The 24,991-nt window shown below is 46.1% G+C and overlaps 7 protein-coding genes across 7 annotated transcripts; 4 read left to right on the top strand and 3 right to left on the bottom strand.

Moving 5' to 3' along the window:
• The first annotated feature begins 2,308 nt into the window (after nt 1-2,308).
• LOC128709493 (neprilysin-2) lies at nt 2,309-6,726 on the top strand. The gene is made up of 7 exons (XM_053804497.1): nt 2,309-2,397; nt 3,398-3,528; nt 4,291-4,431; nt 4,500-4,745; nt 4,822-5,036; nt 5,106-6,075; nt 6,137-6,726. The coding sequence occupies exons 1-7, from the start codon at nt 2,309-2,311 to the stop codon at nt 6,724-6,726; spliced, it is 2,382 nt and encodes a 793-aa protein (XP_053660472.1).
• A 1,474-nt stretch (nt 6,727-8,200) lies between these two features.
• Nucleotides 8,201-10,150, bottom strand: LOC128719943 (ATPase family AAA domain-containing protein 3A homolog). Its single transcript, XM_053813586.1, has 3 exons — nt 9,928-10,150; nt 8,545-9,844; nt 8,201-8,474 (listed from the first exon to the last, which is right to left on the bottom strand). The coding sequence occupies exons 1-3, from the start codon at nt 10,148-10,150 to the stop codon at nt 8,201-8,203; spliced, it is 1,797 nt and encodes a 598-aa protein (XP_053669561.1).
• Nucleotides 10,151-10,785: 635 nt separating this feature from the next.
• On the top strand, nt 10,786-11,629 carry LOC128709236 (uncharacterized). The gene is made up of 2 exons (XM_053804224.1): nt 10,786-11,125; nt 11,202-11,629. The coding sequence occupies exons 1-2, from the start codon at nt 10,786-10,788 to the stop codon at nt 11,627-11,629; spliced, it is 768 nt and encodes a 255-aa protein (XP_053660199.1).
• Nucleotides 11,630-12,069: 440 nt separating this feature from the next.
• Nucleotides 12,070-13,370, bottom strand: LOC128719936 (aurora kinase C). Its single transcript, XM_053813579.1, has 2 exons — nt 12,825-13,370; nt 12,070-12,744 (listed from the first exon to the last, which is right to left on the bottom strand). Exons 1-2 carry the CDS (start codon nt 13,368-13,370, stop codon nt 12,070-12,072), a joined length of 1,221 nt encoding a protein of 406 aa, XP_053669554.1.
• Nucleotides 13,371-15,101: 1,731 nt separating this feature from the next.
• On the bottom strand, nt 15,102-18,733 carry LOC128707008 (centrosome-associated zinc finger protein CP190). Its single transcript, XM_053801952.1, has 2 exons — nt 16,423-18,733; nt 15,102-16,354 (listed from the first exon to the last, which is right to left on the bottom strand). Exons 1-2 carry the CDS (start codon nt 18,731-18,733, stop codon nt 15,102-15,104), a joined length of 3,564 nt encoding a protein of 1,187 aa, XP_053657927.1.
• A 1,071-nt stretch (nt 18,734-19,804) lies between these two features.
• LOC128706915 (mortality factor 4-like protein 1) lies at nt 19,805-21,200 on the top strand. The gene is made up of 3 exons (XM_053801858.1): nt 19,805-19,832; nt 19,896-20,013; nt 20,081-21,200. Exons 1-3 carry the CDS (start codon nt 19,805-19,807, stop codon nt 21,198-21,200), a joined length of 1,266 nt encoding a protein of 421 aa, XP_053657833.1.
• Nucleotides 21,201-21,695: 495 nt separating this feature from the next.
• On the top strand, nt 21,696-22,650 carry LOC128707811 (putative peptidyl-tRNA hydrolase PTRHD1). The gene is made up of 2 exons (XM_053802768.1): nt 21,696-21,881; nt 22,480-22,650. Exons 1-2 carry the CDS (start codon nt 21,696-21,698, stop codon nt 22,648-22,650), a joined length of 357 nt encoding a protein of 118 aa, XP_053658743.1.
• The last annotated feature ends 2,341 nt before the right edge of the window (nt 22,651-24,991 follow it).

Genomic DNA, 24,991 nt, shown 5'->3' with positions numbered 1-24,991 from the left:
TGAATTTCCTTTACACCACTTCCTTGTACGGTTGTGCCCGTGCCATCAACGGTCACACAGAAACCGAAGACGTGTTATGCAGCACCGGTAACATGCCACCCGTGTCAATGCCACCACCAAACCATTGCGGGTGGGTAATAGTTTTGCCTTTCTTTTCGGAAATCGAACCATTTTCCTACCCCGTTGCGGATCGTGAGCGATCGATCGTATCCGAGAGTCTGGCATACGCTTTGTCCCAACGCGCGGACGATCATTGTCATGGCTTCCTTGCCATCATCATCCGTGCAACCGGTTCGCCGCGGGGGAAATCGTCTGCGTCACTGTGGTCTGCCATAATCGGGGATGGAAATATGTTTCCAACGCGAATGCCACTTGCGTAACCATTTGCGGAACTGGTCAGATATGATCGGACGGATCGGGGGGACGGCAATGAGTATCCGTCGAACCGCATACTATCGCAACCCATCACACATAACCCCGAAGGGTTGGGGTGGTGAAATATTACATAAATTTGACTAAACCATCGATGAAGCATTAGGACCATTTTTAGAATGGTTTGGTAAAAAATTTGGTCAACGCCATTGTTACCTGTTGATCATCATGCAATGGAAATGGTATGCACTAGATAACACAAAAATTACTAATGTCTCGCTCGGCTGACCGTTTTGAGCGCCATTTGACTATCGACGCACTTTGTGGCGTTGCCACTGTAGAATCAAACACACGAGATCGCACTTAAACGCGTGGTCAGGTGTGACGACCTTAATTGACATCAGTGGTGGCGCTTTTTTTTTGTTGTTCTGTACACGGTTAGGGTTAATGCAACGACAAGCCAAACATCGTTACGCACTCGAGTGCTTTCATTTGCAAATTATAGTTTGTTTTTATGCAGTAAAAATAGTTCTTTTATTTACACAACCCCTAACCTCCCCCATTGTCCTAATCGGTTTCGCTAGTGCTAGCACTAAATCGTTCAGCAAATGGTGCACACCCCGTACCGACAGTGTAAACACACGGTGGGGCTTCGTACAGCTAAGTGTGTCCCCGCACACAGCGGCTTATAATAGTGCTTGGATCCGCAACGAGTTCCTCCACTTAAACGGGTGCACATGCGACGAACTCGCGTCACTTGCCACCGCAGCATCCGCTGCATATAGGTGTGCAGTATCGCGCCGTTTTCTATTACGCCACGACGGTGTCGTGCACGGTGTTTAACGATTTCGCTTCTACGCTTAATCAGCGTGGACGGCGCGATATGACTTAGGGCTTCGCCCGAATGGTAATTACTTACTGGCTTGCTTCCGCCCAATGGTGGAGGGACAAATTAATAAAAATTGATGCACCAAAGTGGACACCGGCAGTACTGTTATGGTTGATGGTTGCAATAACATCCTGAGATACGTTCACCCTACGGGGACATGCTCCGTCTCGTCGCTGTGTGGCGGGTTTTGCCGTTGATTTAATCTGCGCGCTCTTTCGAGCAGCAAATACCACCTTTTACGATCGTCCCAAACAGGGGGTTGTTAAAGTAACGGATTTCTTCTGCCGGGAGATTCTGGCACCCTCCGGGCATTTCGAAACACCTCAGGTCAATTGGCAAGGCTGCTGCCGGATTTACCATTCGGGCTCATTTCACCAAACTTTCATGTTCCCTCAGTGTGCAATCATGCAAAGATGGGAAAGGAGAAAAGTTGCGAGATGTGACACTCTTGAGCCATTTCGGATTGAAACATGCAAAGGCATCTGAAAGCCTCGGACGGTACAGAACTTTACAACTTTTTTTTTGGGGTCAGCAGCTTCTTCCGAGTGTTCTGCGGCTGATTCTTCCTCTGCCGGGCACCGTTATACCGCGAAGGTGTGCGAATGCGTGGTTGTGTGCTTCACGTATTTTTATGATATTTTCTCCCCCCCTTCCCGAACCACCCCACTGGCACTGATTGAAGCCAAAAACCTGTTCCATGGTGCCGCTCCGAGTGGCGTTTTGTGCTTTGTTTTGTTCGATGGAAACTTTTGCTGCAGAAAGAACGGTTCCGTTCCGAGGTGTTTTGGTGCCGTGACTGGGATCCTACTGGTGCCGTAGAGCTATACGGAACCGCTTACGGAACGAATTTTAACCCGACAGTAATCAATATAATCGTTCAATTTTTGCACTCCCTTCCAAATGGTCGTGCGTCGAATAGAAACGGACCCGAAAGAATATTAATAGTACGGAAAAGAATTCTCCCCAAAAATCGTTTGTATTATTATTCATCGCCCCAGCACGTTTTCGCGTGCTGATCAACCTGTTGGTTAGTCAACTGCACAGCACATGATGGTACTCGAGGAACTGCGCCGGGCGCGCAACTCTATTTTCGACCCGGACGACGTCCCAATCGGTTACGAGCGGTTCAGCGGCAAGTAAGTTACATTTGGCAGACTGGAGGAATGCTTCAAGTAGGGGGCGTATTTCCAAAACATACCGACACGGGAATGCACGGGAAGTGACCGAACGAACTACGCAACAGGTGGGCTCGGCCTACTCAAATGTGGCGACCCTTCTTGGCTAGATAGAGTTGTTTTCAAAACTAAAACGACAACGCTGACAAACGGGTATACGACCACGGCTTTGCTGCGATGGTTGCCAGCAACACTGGGAAACGCTTCTAGACTGGCCATCTTCTTCTAGCGGGCGACGGCGAAGGAAAGGAAATGTTTATTTTTCTCAATTGCTAAACAAAATTTTGCTGTGCGACCGACACGAAATGCTGACCAATTTTCGTTCGTTTGTGACTTGGTATATCAGATAAAAAGAAAGCCGGCCAATTCAAGAAACGCAGAAACAACCGTTTTCTCGCGTCTTCCGTGAGTTTTAACGCGCAAAACTATATGCTTTTACTGAAGGTTGCTACATCTCTAGCGTTGTTTGGTAGAAAGAGGACGATGCTACTTACAATGCAACGTCATATCAGCTCATCTAAATCCCACACGGAGAATGCTGACCCCTGCTGACCGGGTGCGTGTATAGCAACACTTCAGAACAACGCGTGGAGTACAGACGGAAGACTTTCCATTTTTAAGTCGTCGCACGTCAGCATTAAAACAATTTTTCTACAGCAAAAATAAAAAATAAAATACAAACACGCACACAAGTGGCGTTTGGCGTTTTGCTGGTGCGGTCGGTAGTACATCAGCAAAGGTCAGCCTGGTGTATCATAATTACCACCGCCCATTCATTTCAATCACCCCCGGGCAAAGATCCTCGTGGTATTTTAGGCACGCCATGCGCGATAAGACACCCAGAAGAACAGCTGCAGCAGCAAGCCTTGGTTGCCGAATCTTGTCCAACGCTTCATGCCAACCTTCCGACCAGTTTAGGTAGTATGTGTCTCACACACGTCTCCCATTGCTTTCTTCCCAGAAATCCTAGCTGGTGGCGTCGCCGAACCGCGCTGGAAAAGGTTCTTACGCTTATCAGCGTCGTGTGTGGAGTAGCCGTAGTGGCGTTAATCATATCGCTGCTCACCGTTGTGCTGACGGACCGAATTCAAAGTAAGTAATGTCGAAAGCCCATAACTGTACAACATTTTCCAATTTACGATCGTTAAGGATGATGCATAAATAGAAAAATTCACCTGAAACTTGTAGTTACACTTTGACGACACTTTTATCTCTTGCCATTGACACCATTGTCTACAGCAGTAAAACTTCAAAGTGGAGAATCAAAGTAGACCAAATAGTCAGAGGTGTGTCATTGCGTTAGTAAAAAAGTGCCTCTTCTTGACACAATGTATTGATCCTAATTAGTTTGCATTCGTTCTGCTGTGAAAATTACACGCCACGGCACTGTTTGCTATAGAATGACTCAGAACTCAGCTATGGCTGTCCGCAACAAAAGAAAGTAACTACAGAAAAGTCACAAATTGGACATCCTCTTTATGGTTCTCCAAATAAAAGATCACGCTCTCCCCCAAAAACAGCGCCCAGTAATCTGCGACATCGCCATATTAAGGTTTTGAGGTTAATCGTTTTCTGCGCACATACACAGTGGTTGTGGTTTATTGTCCTGTCCCAACCGGTACGTGCGGTTTGGGTGTTTGTTTGACGACGACGGCCATCAGCTTTAACGTGGTGATCGCACTTACCGCGTGTTCTGTGACGCTCGCTCATTAACACTTCCGGGTTGAACAGATCATTTAACGGCATGTGCAAATGGTTTGCAAATATGTATCCCTTTACATATACCATCCGTGCCACCATACATGTGTGTGGTTCTGTTTGTATGTATAATAATTGTTACCCGCTTTCTCGCAGGTGAAAGTAGTTCAACGTCAGCGCAACCCTTGACCTCCGGAAGACGTGGCAAAGCCCTGTCCAAGCATCCCAACTCCTACAACGGTGTTACTGGAAAGAGTGCGGAAGATATTTGCCTCACGCCAGGATGCATCCATTCTGGTTAGTATTGATACGGGGCACTCTAAAGAATGCGACTGGTAACTCCATCTCCATTCCACCGTGAACAGCTTCGAAGGCACTCGATCAGATGGACCAGGAGGTGGAACCGTGCGACGATTTTTACAACTACGCCTGTGGTAAGTTTGTCAAAGAAACGACCATCCCGGACGAGAAGGTTTCGGTGAACACGTTCTCCGTGATTGGCGATCGTCTGCAGCAACAGCTCCGCTCACTGGTCAGCGAGGATATCTCCGATAGTGAGGCGACACCGTTCAAGCTCGCCAAGAACCTGTACAAGTTGTGCATGAACAAGAGTAAGTAGAGGACCATCATTCCTTCGTCTCGATGTTCGAAACCATGTCTAACAGATAGTGGAATTATTGCACACAGCCCGTATCGAGGAGAAGGGAATTAAGCCACTCTTGGACATACTGGAAGTTCTCGGAGGATGGCCCGTGCTGAAGGGAGACAGCTGGGATCTGAGTTCGTCGTGGTCGTGGGTAAAGTCGGTAAAGGATTTCCGAAACAATGGCTACAGTACGGATTACTTCTTCGATTTCTCCATCGGAAGCGATTTGAAGAATTCAACTCGCCGTATAATTGATGTAAGTTTAAAACCAGGAATATCCTTCGATGCGCTTGCTAACTTTCGTTTTCTTCATGCCCTTTCCCAGACTGATCAAGCCTCGCTAGGCATTAGCCGAGAGTATCTCGTGAAGGGCATGGAAAATCCAATTGTGTCCGCCTACTACAACTACATGGTCGATATGGCCGTACTGTTGGGTGCCGATGAAGAACGCGCCAAGCGGGAATTGATGGATTCGCTCAACTTCGAAATGGCATTGGCGAACATTTCACTGCCAAATGAAAAGCGCCGTAACGCTACCGCTCTCTACAATCCAATGACGGTGAAAGAGTTCCAGCATCGCTATCCGTACACCGATTGGTTGGATTACTTTAACGCCATCCTGAAGGATACCGGTATTGTGATTGGTGAGGAAGAAGTGATCATTGTGAGCGTACCCACGTTTATGGAAGAGCTGGGACCATTGCTACAGAACACACCGAAGCGCGTAATGGCCAACTACGTGATGTGGCGAATCAGTGGATTCTCGTCCTTCTTCCTGACGGAGAAGCTCCGTAAACGTCAGCTGCAGTACAGTACCGCACTGAGCGGTAAGCAAGAGCAGGAACCGCGATGGAAGGAATGTGTAGACATCACCTCCGGCAGCTTACCGATTTCGGTCGGTGCACTGTACATCCGGAAGTACTTCCGCGAGGATTCGAAGCGTGCCGCACTGGATATGGTAAACGACATCAAGAGCGTGTTCGTAGATATTCTGAAAAAGGTTGATTGGATGGATGAAGTGACGCGTGTGTCAGCGTTGGAGAAGGTTTCGACCATGGCCACCCACATCGGCTATCCGGACGAACTAATGGACAATGGAAAGATTGCCGAGTACTACAAGGATTTAGAGTTCCAGCCGGACAGCACCTACCTGAACACCATCCTGTACATGAACAAGTTTGGTACGACTAAAGCGTTCAAGAAGCTACGCATCCCGGTCAACAAAACCGATTGGATCACTCACTCCAGACCAGCGATCGTGAACGCTTTCTACTCGTCGATCGAGAACAGCATTCGTAAGCGCGACATTCCGCAATTTGTTAGGTCCTGTACTGATCGAAACTTTCCTATTTACAGAGTTCCCGGCTGGTATTCTGCAGGGTCAGTTCTTTTCGTACGATCGTCCGAAGTACATGAACTATGGTGCGATCGGTTTCGTCATCGGTCACGAGATCACCCACGGCTTCGACGACCAAGGTAGACAGTTCGACAAGAACGGCAATCTGGTCGATTGGTGGCAATCGGACACCAAGAAAGCTTATCTGGAGAAGGCCCGCTGCATTATCGAACAGTATGGCAACTACACGGAACCGAACGTGAAGCTCAATCTGAACGGTATCAACACGCAGGGCGAGAACATTGCGGACAACGGTGGTATCAAGGAGGCGTACTACGCGTACCGCAAGTGGGCCGAAAAGCACGGACCCGAACCACGCCTTCCGGGGCTAAACCTTAGCCCGGAGCAGATGTTCTGGCTGTCGGCCGCTCAGACCTGGTGCTCGGTATACCGTCCCGAGACGATGAAAATGCGCATCACCACGGGCGTCCATTCGCCCGGACAGTTCCGCGTGCTTGGTCCGATGAGTAATATGCATGAGTTTGCCAAGGACTTCAACTGCCCCGCCGGTTCTCCCATGAACCCTGAGCACAAGTGTGAAGTGTGGTAGAGCGCGTGGAGGGCGACGAGCAAACCGAACCGGCCTTGTTGTCCGGTCGAAGTGGTGCCGAGTAACCCGAGACAGAAGCCGCAAAATAGAAGAAGACCTTCGGATTCGTTACTTAATTTATTTAGTCGACTGTTTTGCGCTGTCTACAGCAGCACAGGACGCACGTTCCGGTCGAACGAACGCGACTTACAGCCGAATGCCGAGATATCCCAATTGTTTCGGGGTGTTTCTCGCTGGTTTACTATTATATATGAATATCCTTTTTTGTTGCAAGAGAAAAAAAAATCTTCAACCGTTTTTAGACAGTGTGGTGGTGCCTAAACGAACTTGATGTTATCGTAGATGAGAATTGCATGGGTTTAGCGATACGCCGAGAAGCAAACAACGCATGGCATTACCTTTCCCGATGGGTAATTCCCACGGGAAAGCTACAAATTAATTTAAATTCTTTTTAAATTTCGCAGCATTTCGTGACGAAATGACGAAATGAGCCCGCAACAAATCTACCGGCAGGTATTGTTATCAGTAAGTTCTGTCAAGAATCTGAGTAGCAGGAGTTTGCTTAAGAACGGGAAAACAGAGTTCCGCGCGATCGAGTCCTTACTTTTCTTCTCTTTGCTATGTTTAAGTAGATTATACAAACTTTAAGAAAGATTCTCATGCAATGAACCGTGGGTTCTTTCATTTTATCAACAAACAAATATTGCTTTATGATATTACAGTGTCATAAATACAAATAAACAAATGTTTTGTACAACAAAATGTGGACTTGTGATATGAGCCGGGAGGGTGTATCGATATAGAGGTGATTAAGGTAAGTTTTCTTTCGCGTAACAACCATCACACCGAACGCATCTTCAAATCATACTCATTTTACACTGTTTTGTATTTCATGCCTTCCAATGCCCGTTGTTGCAAACAAACAAAAAAGCGAGATAAACATAACTAAAACTCCGTAACAGGCAACAGTCGCATTTTTACGGCATTTTGTAACATTACCGGTATGTACCGCATAGAAGGGAGGAGAAAACGTTTGACTTATCACTATCGAACTTGAACACATTCGGAGTCGTACAACAATATGGGTTAGCTACTTGACCAGAAGGATGCTAACCACATGCGCTTTCGTTAAAAGCTGTTCTTTTCAAAATGCATTCCGTCGAACGGTGTTGATTAGTGTGGGGAGTCGCTCATAGGAAGTTTAATATAAATCTCCTACAGTCGAACGATACGTCCCTGCGGGATGGATGGCATGAAGTGGTGAAATGACCTATTACAACACTGCTATGTGTTTCCACAACAATTGTTTCCGACTGTTCCGGTTTCACGAACCCCGCTCATTTCCATTGAATGCATCTAATGAGCAGCATAATGGGGTATCGTTATTCGGGAATGCAATCGAATCTTCCATCTAACCCATCCATCACCGATTATCATATATCTTTCTACTTACTCCGGTAAGTGCAGGCAACCCTTACTGTGTCAGAAACCCCTTACCACCGGTGATGGATTTGTGGTCGAGTTTTTCCTGTTCCGAAAGCCAAGCCATCTTCTGGCGATGCTGCCGAGCGGCGGCTTCACACCGATCCAGCACCATCTGTTCAGTGAGGACACCCTCTTCCGAGGCGTAACATGCCGCTTGCCAGGATACACCGAGCTTCGAGATTTCACGACCGGACATGCCTTCACACAGCTTGGCCATTTTACTGCAAACTGCGCTATAGTCCCACTGTTCCACTTTGAAGCGCCTGGAAAACAAATATTTCCATTAGTGTTTTGTAGTATTCTGCTCCACGGTTAGGGATGTCATTCACTTACTTCTTTCCTTCGGCAGCAGGTTGTAGTACAAATTTGTCAAAGTATAGGCGTATCAAACGTTCTCGTTCGTCTAGCCCGGGCAGCGTAAACTCGACCATCTCGTCCAATCGATCGTTTATGGCGTAATCAAACTGTTCGGGAGTGTTCGAAGCCAGCACCAACATAAACCTTGGATTCTGCTCGCCAGTACGGTACAGGAATGCATTCAATGCCGATCGCATGTCTTCCGATATTTGTTCGGACGAGCGTTTGCGCAGGAAGGCATCGGCTTCGTCGATGAACAGCAGCAAACCGCGTCTGCTAGTGTTGGCCCAATCGAACACCTTGTGGATGGCTGTCACAGCTTCACGGCCCATTGGACCGACGTCACCGCCGGTCATGATAGCGTAGTCCATACCGGAGTGTGTTGCGAGTCGCTTGGCGAACATGGTTTTACCAGTTCCGGGCGGTCCGTGCATGAGGATGTTCCGATAGAGACCCTTATTGTTCTTCGTATTCTTCGTAGCAATCGCGATGTCTCGTAGTCGCTCTTCAAGCTTTGGCTGCAACACAACACCTTGCAGGGCGTCGGTAGGTTTGTGCTTCAACCGCTTTATCGTATCGATGGGATGTTTAAGCGCTTCCAGCAATGAAAAGCGTGATGTTTCGTTAACCAACGATGGTTTTCCTATCCGTGCCTCAACATATCGGGCCGTCACTCCCGTTGCACCCTTTGCCGAGTAAACACCGAGCGCAAGCAGCGATAAGCCACCAACGGTGGTTACAACCTTATTCCAATCGGTTAGCAGGGCGGTAGCACCCTGTCCCAACACGGATCCTGCCGTCTTAATACCTTCCATCACGGTGATTCGATTCTCTTCCGCCTTCAGACGAATCTGCTCTAGCGTGAGATCACGGTTTTCGCGATCCACTTTAGCCTTCGCCCGCAGTTCTGCTTCCAACAGCTTCATCTTATTCTTCTCACGCAGTTCCATTTCATGTTCAATCGTCTTGCGACGCATTGCTTCCTGCTTCGCAACGCTTTCTTCCTGTTTGCGAAGGTTTTCCTCCTGTACGCGCTGCTGTTGGGCCAGCTGCTCTTCGTACCGTTTCCTGGCCAGCTGATCCTGATACTGAGCACGCTGCTGTTGCTGCTTTGTCTCCTCGGCCAAGGTTTTCCGGCGCTCTTCGTGGTCCACACGCTTTTGTTCCACCTTGGACGTTTCTATGTGAGCTTCATATTCCTTCACCTTGGCCAAATACTCCTGCTGACGAGTATTTTCTTGCATTTTAGACAATTCCAGCGCTTCGCGGGCATGCTCTACGGGATATTTGCAAGAAGAAGCAGAAGCAGATGAGCATTTTACGAGGCAGTGCGATTACGCAACATTCAGGGAAACTTACTCGATCGTTCCAGAGTACGAGCCGCTTCTGCTGCCCTTTCCAGCGCTGATGAATCGAACCGGTAGGCCTCCATGGCTTTTCGTTCCGCTTTGGTCAAATTCGCATCACCTGCCATCTGACCGGCGCTACCGGCCGATGAGGGTGGCGGTCCCGGAGGTTCAGGTCCTCCATCTCCACCTCCTTGTGGGGGAGCTTGGCTTTTATACCCGAATAACCACGACATTACGGCAAAACTTTTACACTTTCACTGTACACGTAACGTGTTTTAATTTTTTCCTTAAACGTTGCGGTGGTTTGGCTTAAATTGCAATGTTCCGGGATGCGGTCACGAAAATGTGCTTCTTGCTGCAGGTTGATATTTTTATCTAGAGTTTTGAATTCTGTCATCGCGATCAAAACTGTCAACTGACTGCTGCTGTCAAAATTGACATTACAGAGTTGTATTTTTTATTTAAAATTTGATTCATTAAAATTACCAAAAAGCTTATATGATTGTCGAAACACTTTTAATAAAAATAATTCACACTGCCAAGGAGCTATGATACCTCATCAAAATGTAATAGAGCAGCATGCTCTCGTTATGATTTCCCAAATCCGAGAACTCAACTTTAATTCTGCTTGTCTAAACGGAATCCTCTCGCAGAATAGGACAAGCAAAACAAACGCATCCAAGCGGAGTTCAAAAGGTGCAACTTTGTGATTGTTTGTTTTGGATTGAATAGAGGTACTTTTCATATAATTCTGGCGGGATTTTTCATTCCTTGAACCGCACACGGGTGTAAGTCGAATAATGAAATCTTATTGCTTAAAACAGTTAATATTTAGATCAGCAATACCAAAAGTAGCCTGGCCGTAAAGATGACAAAGCGCAATATGTGGACTTACGACGAAACACTCGAGATGTTAAACATAATGCTCGAACAAGAGAGCCTGAAAGCTATGAACGGGAGACCGTTTCGCAAGGATAAAGCTTTCCGCTTGATCTGCGAGGAAATGATGCAGCGTGGATACAACACCAAAGATCCAAAACAGATAGAGTACCGATGGAAGAATTTGAAGAAACACTACATGGAATTGCAGAGGGATCCCAATCTGAACGATACCAATCCATTCCAATACTACGATGAGATTGATGTGCTGATAAAAGGGAAACCACCCTCCACAATGTCGAAACTATACGAATTGAGCATCTCAAGGGGTATGCACAGTTTAGTGCTCCTTCTTTAAGTATTATGACCCTGCAAACATTAATCACTTTAATTCTTCATTTGTAGTTGAACTGAAACCTAACAAAGACGCAGAGGGTGTGTTTACCGACACGAATTCGCTTCCGACGATGCAGGAGGATTCCGAGGGTGATAGCGTAAAAAGTGAGGAAAACAATACAAAACCCGCGATAGTAGCGCCATCGCCGCAAGTTAAATGTAGCCCAAGACGTTCCAAGCGCAGTAGAAAACCTCTAACATATCGCCCCAATGAGACGCAAATTACATGTTTACCACCATACAGCATAACTACAGAACAAGAAGCGTATCGAAATCAGAAAAAATTAATCGATTATCAGTTCGGACTGTACAGCAAAGTGCAGGAAGAGTCGGATCAGAAGTTTCTAGACATGAGTCGACAGATGCTTGACGAATGCAATGAAAGATTTCAATCGTTTGTAGAGAAGCTAGTATCAGGAAGCTCTTCGGGTTCGTAATATGCACATATGAAACGATATACGAGTCGAAATGAATGTAATAGCTGCCCTGCTCAAAGTATCTATTAAACAACTAATAATATTTTTAGTCCCAGCTACGGAGAAACAGTCCAGGCGGGATTAGGCACCGGTACACCTGTGTTATCCTAACAGAAGGGCCATGAAGTAAGCTTAGATGCAAACAGGAACACAGGAAGACGTTTTGAGCAATAAGAACACGGATGATATAGAAGACGGTTGTTATCCAAAAAGTTGCGTATTTTATGAAATATAATATTACACCGATGTACAGAACATTTGCTTTCACCTATTTACTGCTGATACTTTCTATTACAAATTGAGCATTACTTCTAAACAAAAAAAACGTACGAACTAAACTCGACGCAATAAAAATATTCAGTTGAAACACGTGGACGAACCTAACGTAAATGGCACTTCGCTTACTTTTTGTCCACGTGCAGCTGGATCCATGGGTGGGTGGCTACATTTTCTAACGGCATACGGTTGGCAGGATCTTTGACGAGCAATCGCGAAATTAAGTGTGCGGCTGCTTTCGTCACATCCGACGGCACGGTGTACTGCACTTTCATAATCTTACGGTACGTTTCCTCATAAGTATTGGCCAAGAATGGGGCCTTGCCGCACAGCAGTTCGTACGCCAGCACGCCCAAACTCCACAGATCTACCGTTTTCGTATGGGGTTGTCCTTGCACCATTTCCGGCGACAGATAATCGAGCGTACCGCACAGAGTGGTGCGGGACGATGTTGGTTCATGCACGGACCACCCGAAATCAGCTATCTTCAGCTCACCACCGTGCCCGAGGAGCAGATTTTCCGGTTTAATGTCACGGTGTATCACATTGCGCTCGTGCAGATAGATCAGCGCTGATACAAGCGAGTACACGTAGATGGCGCACCGTTTCTCGGGGAACCGTTTTCCCGGCTGTTGCTGTTGCTCCTTGAAGAGCGTACCGCCCGGTGCGTACTCCAAGATGAGATAAATGCGAGACTCGTCGTGAAAGTAGCCGTACATGCGCAAGATGTTCGGATGACGCAAATGGGACTGAATTTCGATTTCTCTTCGGACCTGATGCTCAATGCCCTGGGCGTGTACCTAGCCAGGCGAAACGGTAGAAAATTGTTAACTGTCTGTTTCAATTGTTCAAGTGGTCCATTTTATGTTGAAATACTTGCCTGCTTCTTAAAAAGCACCTTCAGTGCGATGACAAACTTTGTTTCCTTTTCACGAGCTAGATACACATTTCCGAACTTGCCACGGCCCAACGGTCGACCGATATCGAAGTTGCTGAGTGTCCACACCTTTTTGGCCGGTTTTTGCGGTGCCGGTTGGTTAGTGTCGGCATTGGTGCCGCTCGGCTGTCCAGCTTCCGGCTTATCACTACCGGACGGCGTCGTATCCATTGGTTCCGGTTGGGATTCATCAGTCTTTGGAGTGGTTGGTTTTTCAGCGGCCGGTTTGCTGTGGTTAGCTGCTGCTATTCGTATTACAGGTGGTGGTAATTGCGGAGCTTTAAACACTCCCACGGTTTTTTGTCCTTCCGCTATCTTCCCGACAACTTTTGGAGCATTTGTTTTAAGCGCTTGGTTTACGACCGGTGCGGCAACGGTGGTACCTTTTTTAACCAACAATGTTCCCGAATGGGATGCAATTGTTGTTGCGCCTGCAGTTACCGATGCCGGTGCGGTGAATAATTTACGATTCTCTTTGTTACACGCCATGTTTGAGCAAATTGTCGAGCAAACAAAACAAACGCGAGGCACAGCGTGTGATGCTGAGACCGCCAACAGAACGAATATGGTTAACGGACTGGTTGGGGTTAAGGCACTACGCGGTAAATCAGTTCGGATTCTTGAGAAATGCGTTTCTTTTACTTTTATGTGGCACAGGTGTGAAGAAGTAAAAGCAAACTGTTGTTCTTGAAACTCTGTGGGAACTTTAATTTTAACGGTTCGTTTTGACAGCTGTTTTTCGCCCGACCAGAGCGAAATTAGACAATTTTTAATACGATCTAAAGTTTGTTTCGCTGTTGCCAAGGTTCTTAAGCACACAGCTGGGTGTATAGCAAACTTGGGAAAAATCAATTTCCGTGTTTTAGACCAAACGAAGCATTTCGAACATAAATCGAACTATGAGCTTTCGTAGACCGTTGAAAAAAGCTGCTCGTTTACGTAAGGTTCATTAATGAGCCTCCGTTACCTCCGCACCGTTCCACGTCGTACGATAGATGCCTAGCAATAATTTAATCACTGCTACATGACATTTTCCCGTTTTGTTCATAGATTTATTGCTTTGGCAAAATTATTTCTAAACATCATTGGTTTGTATTTTAAAGTGGCGACATCGTATTGTAACTGTACTTCTTCCGACGAAATAAGGAAACTTCTGGAACTTTCGAAAGCGGTGACAAACATAACCATTATGTTAGGCACAGGCGCAGAGTGGTTGAGAGCTGGTTCTTCCAGGGAAGGATCTTCCAACATTGAAACTGAACACTGAAAATAATCATTTTTTTACAAATCATAATTCATGATCGTCCTCCAGCGAGGTCCTCATGCAGGGCCAAAATTCCTTCCGGGCATCTTTCTGTTTGAACGGATATAGTAGATCTTTGATCAACGTCGTTCGGAATGCTTGCCACGCGCATTACACTACAGCAACAACGTTTACATTCGAAATAGTTGTATTTATTGCATCTATCGCACCTAAGGACACATCAAATATAACTTACAACATAATCCTTCATCCACTATCATCTGTATATCTAAGAAGTAAAACTATATGCTCTATTTCTTGTACTTTCCCCACGCAATTCAAATTAATTCCCGGTTCCGTACATGCACAGAATATTCTATTTGAAACATGATTCATCTTAGCCATTATTGTTACGGTACACACAGAAGCACACAGGAAAGTCTGTGGAATTGCTTTAAAAATCATAACAGTGTAAGTGTAAAAGAACGCTTTCCTAAAAGGAGGTTAGCATTAATTAATGTTAATAATGTGACTGTTAATAGAACATTAGACACTGTTTGTAATCGTAAGTTCCCCAAATTTGACTGCAAGATCCACAATCGTTCCTATTATCGATATATATAATCGTTTTGTTTTATCTTCCTCGCTATTTCCTATAAAAACCATAACCTTTTTCTTCTATTTACTATTAGTACTTTTATGTGTTAGATGCAATAAAAAAAAACAAACAAATTTCAAAATAAAGATTATTCTCTCTGAACTTCCCGGTACCTTTGTGCCGAATGGTCCCTAAACGCCGTACTAAGCGTTCGATCAAAGATACCACATGCGAAATGAAACTAAATCGATGACTATGCGCTCCGTGGCATATTAAGAAATAATTTCAAACTATAAAATAAAAATGAGTCCTTGTAATGTGCTAGAGTACGTGAAATAGGCGATTGGACTACGTAAGTCGCCAAAGGAAGCGACTATCTTCACAGATCATCGTCCTCATCCCATTCGCCTAGCAGCGAACTAACTACTTTCGACTTGGAGGTTGATTTGTCCTTATCCTCCTCATCCTCACCACCATCATCGTCTTCCGGTGCACTGGCATCCTGTTTGATTTTTGTCGCCGTTTCAGCGCTTGTTGTTCCATTTTTCTTCACACCCTTCGTCGTACCGCTTTCTTTTGCCACTGGTGTCTTCTTCGCTGTATCTTCCTTTTGCTTACCATCGTCTTCGGGTACATCTACGGCATCTTCTTTCGCTGGGGATGATTCCTTCTTTATTTCTTTCCCCTTTTTACTTTCACGCACACCGACCGCTGCCTTCGCTCCGGTAACCTCTGCCATTTCCTGCTCCAGACCCGCCTCGTCAGCGAGCTCATCCAGCTTGGCTTCGTTGTTCCAATCATCGAGCAGTTTGTCGATCTCTTTTTCCGAGATTTCCTTCTCATCGCTGGATTTTTTACGCTCTTTGGTGGACGAAGCTTCTACCGGAGTAGCCTTCTTTTTGCCCGTTGCGGTAGCTTCCGTCGTTGCCACCTTTTTGTCTGTTTCCGACTTTGAGGTGGTTGATTTAGCAACAGCAGGAGTAGGAGTAGTAGTTGGTTTCTTATCACCAGCCACCTTTTTGGTGGACTTTTCCGAAACTTCCGCAACGGTCGACGGAGTGGCGGCAGGCTGATCGTCTGCAGTATCTTCCGACCAATCGCCTTCCAGTTCGGATATTAGCTTCAATTTATCGGACTGCTGTCGATCTTCCGAGTCGTCTAACTCATCATCCTTCGCGCCCTCGGTCGACGTGTCCGGTGCTCGCAACTCTTCCTCCAAGTCCATCATCTCATCCTTGACGGCCTGCTGCACCGTTTCGTTCGTTTCCATATCCACGTCGTCCATAGTGTTACCTTCCTCTTCGTCCGGTTTATCGGATGCGCCCGTACGGCGCGATTCTACACTTTCATCTGCTTCTTCTAGCGACACTTGCTTGTCGTCGATCGATGCTGCCTTGTCTTCGGATAGCGAAACGGATGCTTGGGAAAGTTCATCCTCCGAAGCAGTCACATCGGCCGCCTTGGAATCGGACTTTTGACTATCGTTATGTTCCGAGCCACCCTCCGCCGTTTGGCTGTACATCACCATTATGTTCTGTGCGGACGTATCGACAATCTGTACCCCTTCGTCCAGCTGTATCGTGGATCCGACCGCAAAGTTGTCCTCGTTCAATACCATTACCACGTCGTTTCCTGTCGAGTAGAAAGTGTAACACGATGTAGTTAAAAAACAAAAAAGCAACGATCTGCTCAGTACTTACCACTGCCAGTGTTTTGCAGCTGGGAAATAATTTCATCCTTCTGTGATTGCGTAAGCTGCAGCTCGGTTCCATCGGCGGTCACCAGCTTCGGGACGGTTTCCGTGCCCGAACCGCTGGTTGCATTTTCACCATGCACACTCGCAAGTTCCGCCTCGATGAACTGGTTCTGGTAGTTGGGATCATCGATCACTACCCCATTGTCACCGACAAGGGTCAGACTGGTGGCAATGCCGGACGCCACATTGCTGAGCGCTTCCGCTTCTGACGATGGTTCGAGTGTGATGTGGCGTACCGCACCGCCCGTTCCTTTCGCGGGTGGAAGCGTAATGTTGGAAAGAATTTTAATCTTACCCTCACCGCTGCTTCCGGCCGTTGGGTACGATTTCGTCTGCGGGGAGGTTAGTTCCTCCTCCGTTTGATAGTCCTCGTCGTCGGTAAACTCTAGCACGCCGTCCGCGATCGCCCGTTCCTTGTGCTGCACCTTCATGTGATCGTACAGTTCCATCTCCTTCGCGAACACCTTGTTGCAATAGATGCATTGCTGCAGATCGCCCCGGGAATGCACTTCCTCTTCATGTTTCTGCAGATCGTCGGCGGTCATCGCCACGTGATCGCATTCGTCACACCGCGGGAACTTAATCGTAGACTTAATTTTGTGCTCCGTAAACCAGTGATAGATCAGATGTGGATTGCGCTGTTGCGCCTTGTATCCGCAGTGTTCACAAATGCGCACATCAATGCGTTCCTTGTGCTTGTGAATCAAATGGTTGTAGAACGCTTTGTAGCTCGGAATGCTAATCGGGCGGCCGTTAATGCCACACCGCAGACACAACCACGGTCCGGTTGTGTTTTCCGCACCCTTCGCGATCAACGCGTGCATCGTTTTCGCATCGATCGTTTTAGTTGTGCCGCTAGCGGCCGGCTTCCCGGAGGATGTCGTAGCAGAAGAAGTGTTCGATGGCGTTTTCACCATGTCGTTGCGTATATTTGCCGTAGCACGGCGTACCATCGAGAGATCCTGTTTTAAAGGCGTTGCGGTACGAACTTCCATCTTCGGTCCGGATGACGTCGTGCCGCTTGTGCTGTTGGCATTGGTCGGTGAAGGTTTCTGCATGATTTTTAACTTTATGTTTTTGTTCTTCTTCACCAGATGGGGATATTTCTTCAGCACCTCCGAAATAATCTTTGCGTGGTCAACGCTACCAGATTCATCCTTTACGGTAATCTGTTTCATCGCGGACGAAATTTCACCCGATCGAGGTGATTTCGATTCCTGCTTAATGTTGCTTAGCTTGACCAAGGTTCCCTGCTGGTTAGCGGACTTGGCCAACGCAGCCTTTACCGAGGCCGGTGGTTGATAATCCTCGTCGTCATCATCGTTGAAGTGTGTATCGTCATCGACATAGTCCGGCGAATCATCATCGTGCGTCGTCAGCTGGCTGCGCATACGAGCCGCTTCGGTGAATTCTTTCACCTCATCCAGGTTGGGCTTCTTGGCCGGCGGTGATGTGAGCGAACCACTAGACGACCGCTTTACTACGTTTGCATTGGTGTAACCTTTGCGTAACTTTTCGAACGGTGATGTTTCTTCCTCTTTCTTGACCTGATCCGCCGTCAGCAGTGGTTTGGTTTCGTACGTAATCCCATCGAACGATCCTTCGAAACCATCGCCCATTTCTGCGTCATCGAATCGCGAGGGGCCGGGTTTGGTGTCCTTTGTGCTGAGACTGACGTTCCCCTTATGACCGTACGAATGGATCGGATGTCGTACTATCGGTAAACGCGGTCTTGGCCCAACATTGTGCCCACCTCTCTGTCCAGGCATTACGCGTGGCCCTGCTCCTTGGTACATGGCGACACCGCGGCCTCGTGGTGCCTGTTTGTTCAGCAGCACTGGTTGCTTCACGATGCGCGATGACGTTTGGCGGTGGGCCTCGAGTAGCTTTAGCAGCACGGTCATGTTCATATCGGTGGCCGTTTTCAGCAACCGGTCGTACATATTGTACTGGAATTCGAGCGTTCCCGTGTACATGAAGTTGACGATCGGGACTATAACGTCGGCTTGCAGATCCATCGGCATGATCAGCACATCGTCGTACATCTCGCATACGTTCTCCAGATGGTTGAAGTAATCTGTACACGCGGAAAGTACCAGCCGGTGCACCTTCAGCTGGGAGTTGTCGTTGAACTGCAGTGTCAGATCGCAGTGGTCGGTTTTGTTGAAAAAGTTTTGCAGCTTCTGCAGGAAGAACACACCCCAGTTATCAACTTTCACCGATTTGGCCTCCGCGTATCGCGTCATCTTGTTCATTTGTACTGCTTAGTCGATGGGCGAAAACTTCACTCTCATTAGTCACATACCTAGAAGCGCCAACAGAAAAGAAACAATTACTATATTATCTTTCACTGGCATCCATAATTTTATCCGGCTGACTGGTGATGCTTCTTTGGGCTGTGTCAGTTAAACGACCAACAAAACAGGCCCGTCTAGTTTGTTTACGTTTGAAGCCTTCCCTTTCCAACACATCTCACATCAGCAAACTTTCTATGCCGTACTGTGACAGCATAGGACGAGCATGTAAAGTGGAGATTAGCGTAAATCACAGTAATCCGAATCACGACCACCTAAACGGATCGATCATTGCTTCAAACTCCTGTTGATTACCCATCCGGTGGAAATCGGTTGTAAAACAGGTTTGAATCAAGCGACCAATAATGGGGTGTTCGGGAAAGCAATTTCACCACCCGCCACAAGTGCGCTACTGCACCATATTTGCTGACGCCGATGGAAAGGGTCGCATAATGCGTAAGGTGTTTTAAAAACAATCACTACACCACCGTAAAATACGTTAATTGTTACGCACACTGTGTTCACCGCGCGTCCTTTTTAACTGCTTTTTCCAACTCTAGCAGCACTTCGTCAAACCAAAAATTGTGCTTTGTTTCGAGAACTCGCACAAAAGTTGCCTTATAAACCAACGAAAACTGCTGCAAACCAATATGGCGGCCTGACGCTGCTTGTTGAAAGCTTTCACAAGCGTCGAGCTTTTTCTGCGCTAAACATTCGGAGCGGCATTTTCGAAGAGAGCGTTTCACGTGTTCGAAAATGAAATCGATTCGCAAGTAATGTTTTTGTACACACACCCCGGTTCATTTCGTCAAACTGGGTTCTCGAGGTAGTTTTCGTAGGCGTTCCCTGTGGGATTTACCCATTTCAAGCTAGCTTCGATAGAAACTTTGTCCTAAAATGATTTAGATCGGGTGATGACAGTTGCAAAGCTTTCGCCAAGCCAAAGTAGCGTTGTTTCTTTACTTCTCAGGTGTAAACAATTTAAGAAAAACTTTACAACTGGATAAGAAAAGTGCTAACGACGACGGCAAGATGCCCCCCAAGTTTAAATTCACCGAAGGTAAGTAAATTACGACCGAAATGTGTTAATGCATACACTTCACTTAACTGATCGCTGTTTCAGGTGAAAAAGTGCTTTGCTTTCACGGTCCGCTGTTGTACGAAGCCAAACTGCTTCGATGCGCGATGATGAAAGAAAAGCAGGTAAAATACCTGGTGCACTATGCCGGATGGAACAAAAAGTACGTATCGAACATCGCGATGAATCTGTACTGTGTGTATCGTAATTAATGTGGCTCCATTTCACAGCTGGGACGAGTGGGTTCCAGAGAGTCGCGTCCTGAAGTACAACGAAGCAAATCGCCAGCGGCAACAGGAAGTCCATCGGTTACATTCACCTTTAGTGAAGAACAAGAAAAGCAGTACAAAGACGAAAAAATCGGACGCACAGGGTGGAAACAATAACCAGAGCAAAGACAGCGATTCACGAGCTTCAACACCATCGAAAGAAGTGACGAAAGAGAAAGAATCGGTGACACTATCCATCAGTACACCTTCTACGTCGACGACAGTGTCCACTACAACCGCTACCAGCGGCAGTTCGTCAGGAACATCTTCGTCTACAGGAAGGAACAGATCGTCCCTTAAGTCTACAGCGACTAGTGCTAGTGTTGCTTCGTCGCCTAGCTCCACCTCATCGTCGACATCTTCAACTTTAGTGGCCTCTACCGTAACGGCAACAACTGCACCCACATCAAACGGAAAAGAGAGCAAACCATCAGAAACAAAGGATTCAAGTGAAAAAACAAAAGAAGAATCATCTAGTGAGCAAAGCAGTTCCAAAGCGAAAAAACGCGGACGGAGCGATACAAATTCGTCCAATGTAGAATCGGAGGATCAGTTCATTTCGAAAGTGGAGGTAAAAATTAAAATCCCTGACGAATTGAAGGTGTGGTTGGTGGACGATTGGGATGCAATATCGCGCCAGAATAAGTTGCTGGAATTACCTGCTAAGGCGACAGTTCAGGAGATAGTAGACAACTACGTACAGTACAAGAAACAGAGCAAGCTAACGACGGCCACCAAGGAAACGGCCGTGGCAGACATTGGTAATGGAATAGTTGAATATTTCAACGTTATGCTGGGCTCCCAGCTGCTCTACAAATTCGAGCGACCACAATACGCGGAAATGATACAGGCGCATCCAGGGGTGCCGATGGCTAAAATCTACGGTTCCGTGCATTTGCTTCGACTCTTTGTAAAGCTGGGACCTATGCTAGCCTTTACCTCTTTGGACGAAAAATCAATACAAACTTCCTTGGGTCACGTTCAGGATTTTTTGAAATATTTGGTAAAGAATAGCAGTACGTTATTCAACATGCAGCACTACGTAAATACCAGTCCCGAGTACCATCGGAAGGCCTTGTAAAGGCGTTCGATAAGAGCAATGGTATCATTTGAACTTCGATTAACGTAATGAATAAACTGTATTTTTTTACGCATGCTATACGTTTTATTTACTAAACTAAGTCGGAATTTTCTCGATGGAATATTTGATGTTAAGGTATCACTGGGGCGTTAAATTATTACTATTTGCTGTCTGTTCAATGGAGGTTTGTATTCTGACCAGAATTTCTTTATATGCTTTTGCATTATGGGCTTTCATGTTTATCTTCATGTAATCTATCGGTGTTGAAATTTCATAATGGAAAGCAACTCATTTTGGTGTTTTCAAAAATAAAGCTCGCGTTTGTCAAATGACTGTCAAAATGCAACGTCACACCCTTCAGTCCTGCTATCTATAAACCTTGTGCGTAACCTGTGTTTTCCGCAACGTAAACAAAACAACGCGCCGGCTGATTATTGCTGCTTATCGCACTTATTTCAATAATTTGTTCAATTTTGTACCGTTTCCTTTTGAACAATGTCGGCCGTGAAGCTGGTTCAGTACATTGTCGTAAATGGAGAAATTGCCAAAACCTGGCCGAAAGGTGCGCTAATCGCACAGTGTTGCCATGCTGTGGCTGCTGTTGGCCATTTGTACGCTGCTGATCCGGACACAGAAGAATATTTTAAGGACCTAGATAATATGCATAAAGTAGTGCTCGAGGTAAGTGTTGGAACCATACGCTTATAGTATATGTTAATATAACACAGCGTGTGTGCATGAGTAGGTTTAATATAAACAGCATTTTTGCTCTTACACATCAATGTGCATGTAAAAAAAGCTCTATTGATAAATCTGCACCTTCCGATTCAGTCGCGTGTGCAAGACGATGTGCACGACAGTCTGAAACAGTTCAGAGGTTTCCACATCAAATGTGCGGACATTACATTACCGAAGTACAAATACCATGGTTTGGCATAGCGTAAAGAATATTTGAGCGTGTGAAAGCTATTTTAGGATTTTGAAGAGAATTTCTAACACCTACACAAAATATGCCGCGGTAACAGGCGCTAGCGAAGCGAAGCGAAGAAAAGAATCTACACTAGCCACACACAATCGACGGTCTATGCCGGTTTTAAGGGGTTATTTTGGGATTCTCGGTTCGACCAGCCTGCCCACTGCTAGACTACTAGGCCAACGTGTGCACTGTTCGAATCAATGGATAAAATACCTCACACTGCTTATTGCAGGGAAAGAATTTTTAAAAATGTTCTGATATTTCTCTACCCGTTGTCTGCTTTATTACTATTTCCCATTTTAGGCACCTGACACGGCTAAACTTGTTGGCCTGGGAGAAGTGTTGCAACAGAACGAGGTCAAACATAAGGTGTGGATAGAACAGCCCGAAAACCAACCAACATGCATCGCATTGAAACCGTACCCTAAAGAAGAGGTACAAAAATATATGAAGAAATTTAAACTGCTTAGCTAAGGAACGTCTGCTTAAGAAACTGTTTGTTATAATTATTCGTGATATAGACGTTATACATTTTACTACGCACTGGTTGCTGGTATATGCTAGTCCTTGGCAGTGCCACGCAAGTTCTCCTTGAACCCCGCATAAAAAACAAACGATCCACCGTGATCATCGAATAAGGAGATCAAAAATAATCTTCAGCTTTTGGTCTACCACTTTACTTCAAGTCATGATGACATCATGCAGGGGACAAATTTATTACAGAAAACATTATCGTGCGTGGTTGGCAAAGAGGGTTTTCACCCACCTTTTGCTCGTGTCCTATTTGCTGAACTGAACGATTTGAGAAATTTTCCAAATTTTCCACACTGTGCCATTTCTACCCAGTTTTGCTTGGGGAACCGAGTAGAAATAGTTTTATTTATGGAATCGCACTCGGTCTCGTTCGTGGGTTTGAAGGAATTGATTTCGTACACGATACCGGTGGGTCGATGGAACAATCCGTAGTTGAAACATGTCTGGTAGGCAAATCGGCACAAACAGTTGCGTTGAAACAACAGTACGTCATTTTAGTTATGTTTCCCCGGCACAATTAATGGAAAATCGGACCAGATCGGGGTGATCTTTTGGCAAACACGAACGAACACACCGGCATGGTAGGTGGTTGTTTATAACTGATGAGCGATGCGTAGGGAGGACGGAATGTTTAAGATGTGTTGATTTTGTGAAACAAGATGGTCCTATGGCCTGGTATCGAAACTGGTTTACATTGTAATTCAAAGAAGGACAGAACTGTACCAAAGCGAAATTTCATGTTTTTACCCAGATGTGTTTTTATTTATTTTATTCAAATTGGACTTTAGATTTATTTTTTAGTCTTTTTCTGAGAAAAATTTAATTAATTTCGTTTACACGTACGTGGACAGTAATTAGATTTATTTTTCACAAGAATACACGGCCGCAGTACACGGACCCTCAGTTTGTGTCACCAATAACGTCCAGATTAGGTTTGCTTCCACACGATGCGAATGGCGGTAAAAGATGAAGTTAGCTTAAATTGCAACATCAACGCTAAACTGCCCTTGCCGACCAATCAGTACCTAATAATCATCATGTTTTATCGATGAATATGGAGCGCCTAGTACGTGTCCATAAGTCGAGCAAATATTTTGAACCCTTTACCAATGTTTTGTGTTGAGATAATACTCCATTCGCCTTACTCTGCCATGTGTGCCGATGCTTTTTATGTGCACAAAAAAGGTCCTTGCTATACCGCGTACGCCGGGATGACATAATCGGCCAAGACGACCTTTTGGAGGTTGTACACCAGCTGGTACCTGCAATCGGTACCCATCGGTACCCATCGGTGCAATAATTGAACGGACCTCGGGTCGAAAATCATCTTCCATAAGCGTGGAAAGTGGCCACCGCCGATATCCGTCCGCACCGGTTAGGTTGATGTTTCTGGTGCGACCATACCGAGTATTGCTGCTAGGGGGTCGGAATCAGCGAGGATCAGGAGAGCAGCGGGTGGATTGAGTGGAGCGAAAATTAATAACCACCAGTTTGATCTTCGAAAAACTCGTTCTTTATGGACATCGACAATGCGCGCACATGCGGTCGTCCTTGCGTCTGTGTTCTACCCCACCTTTGCCGGACGCGGTTCGCACTTTTCCTTTGCCTTCTCCATGGGGAACAGCGGGCATCGTGTTGCGACCGTGAGGTGGCTCCAGTTTGGCGAAGACATCGACGCGAGAATCCGTCAAACCCCCGATACACGATGGGATGTGTTTTGGGGGGATATGATGAAATTATGGATGTGGACAAACACTGCTGCCACTACCCTTTGAGCAGCACAATTGGCACCAACAGTCGAACTGTACTGGAGATCGAGGCGGTACGGCAGTTTCAGCTTGTTGCAGTGTTGAGCTTCGAGAGCCCTCTTTTTCCTTATACGGCGCTTGTATATACATGTGCTCGGAAAGGTAGTTTGCATTTAAATTTCTGTGAAATGATTCACCATTTTGCCGATTGCACATTGGACTTCAGATGATGACTGGGTTGAGAGAAATCCAACAGCCATGGAGTGTTGTATTTCTGGAAGCGTTGATATGTACCTATGCTGGTTTGGGGTTTTAGTAAGAGCGGTCTTACACTGCAGTGTTTGGGTTAGTACAGTGAAAGATTTAGATCTAATCGCACCCATTTGGGTGGGCGGTAAGATTTTTCATGACCCCAAGAAGATACCAAGAAGGGCTCATATCTGATTTCCAATCTTTATGAGATAGCAATTCCGTAAAATGCTTCACTGTTGGCGATCTTAACTTGCTAAATTGTCTCTTAATAAGAATAATAT

This window comes from Anopheles marshallii, chromosome 2, assembly GCF_943734725.1.
Source record: "Anopheles marshallii chromosome 2, idAnoMarsDA_429_01, whole genome shotgun sequence".
NCBI classification, from domain to species: Eukaryota; Metazoa; Arthropoda; class Insecta; order Diptera; family Culicidae; genus Anopheles; species Anopheles marshallii.
The sequence above is the reverse complement of the archived record's forward strand: the minus strand, read 5'-3'. Positions and strand labels throughout refer to the sequence as shown.

Coding starts and splice junctions, on each gene's coding strand:
- LOC128719943 (XM_053813586.1), bottom strand. CDS start 10,150: ATGTCGTGGTTATTCGGGTATAAAAGCCAAGCTCCCCCACAAGGAGGT. Junction 9,845..9,927: donor TCGTACTCTGGAACGATCGA/GTAAGTTTCCCT, acceptor AATATCCCGTAG/AGCATGCCCGCGAAGCGCTG. Junction 8,475..8,544: donor CCTGCTGCCGAAGGAAAGAA/GTAAGTGAATGA, acceptor TTTGTTTTCCAG/GCGCTTCAAAGTGGAACAGT.
- LOC128706915 (XM_053801858.1), top strand. CDS start 19,805: ATGCCCCCCAAGTTTAAATTCACCGAAG. Junction 19,833..19,895: donor CAAGTTTAAATTCACCGAAG/GTAAGTAAATTA, acceptor TCGCTGTTTCAG/GTGAAAAAGTGCTTTGCTTT. Junction 20,014..20,080: donor TATGCCGGATGGAACAAAAA/GTACGTATCGAA, acceptor TCCATTTCACAG/CTGGGACGAGTGGGTTCCAG.
- LOC128709236 (XM_053804224.1), top strand. CDS start 10,786: ATGACAAAGCGCAATATGTGGACTTACGACGAAACACTCGAGATGTTA. Junction 11,126..11,201: donor CGAATTGAGCATCTCAAGGG/GTATGCACAGTT, acceptor CTTCATTTGTAG/TTGAACTGAAACCTAACAAA.
- LOC128707008 (XM_053801952.1), bottom strand. CDS start 18,733: ATGAACAAGATGACGCGATACGCGGAGGCCAAATCGGTGAAAGTTGAT. Junction 16,355..16,422: donor GCTGCAAAACACTGGCAGTG/GTAAGTACTGAG, acceptor TCTACTCGACAG/GAAACGACGTGGTAATGGTA.
- LOC128707811 (XM_053802768.1), top strand. CDS start 21,696: ATGTCGGCCGTGAAGCTGGTTCAGTACATTGTCGTAAATGGAGAAATT. Junction 21,882..22,479: donor TGCATAAAGTAGTGCTCGAG/GTAAGTGTTGGA, acceptor TTCCCATTTTAG/GCACCTGACACGGCTAAACT.
- LOC128719936 (XM_053813579.1), bottom strand. CDS start 13,370: ATGGCGTGTAACAAAGAGAATCGTAAATTATTCACCGCACCGGCATCG. Junction 12,745..12,824: donor AGGTGCTTTTTAAGAAGCAG/GCAAGTATTTCA, acceptor TCGCCTGGCTAG/GTACACGCCCAGGGCATTGA.
- LOC128709493 (XM_053804497.1), top strand. CDS start 2,309: ATGATGGTACTCGAGGAACTGCGCCGGGCGCGCAACTCTATTTTCGAC. Junction 3,529..4,290: donor GCTGACGGACCGAATTCAAA/GTAAGTAATGTC, acceptor GCTTTCTCGCAG/GTGAAAGTAGTTCAACGTCA. Junction 6,076..6,136: donor GTCGATCGAGAACAGCATTC/GTAAGCGCGACA, acceptor TCCTATTTACAG/AGTTCCCGGCTGGTATTCTG.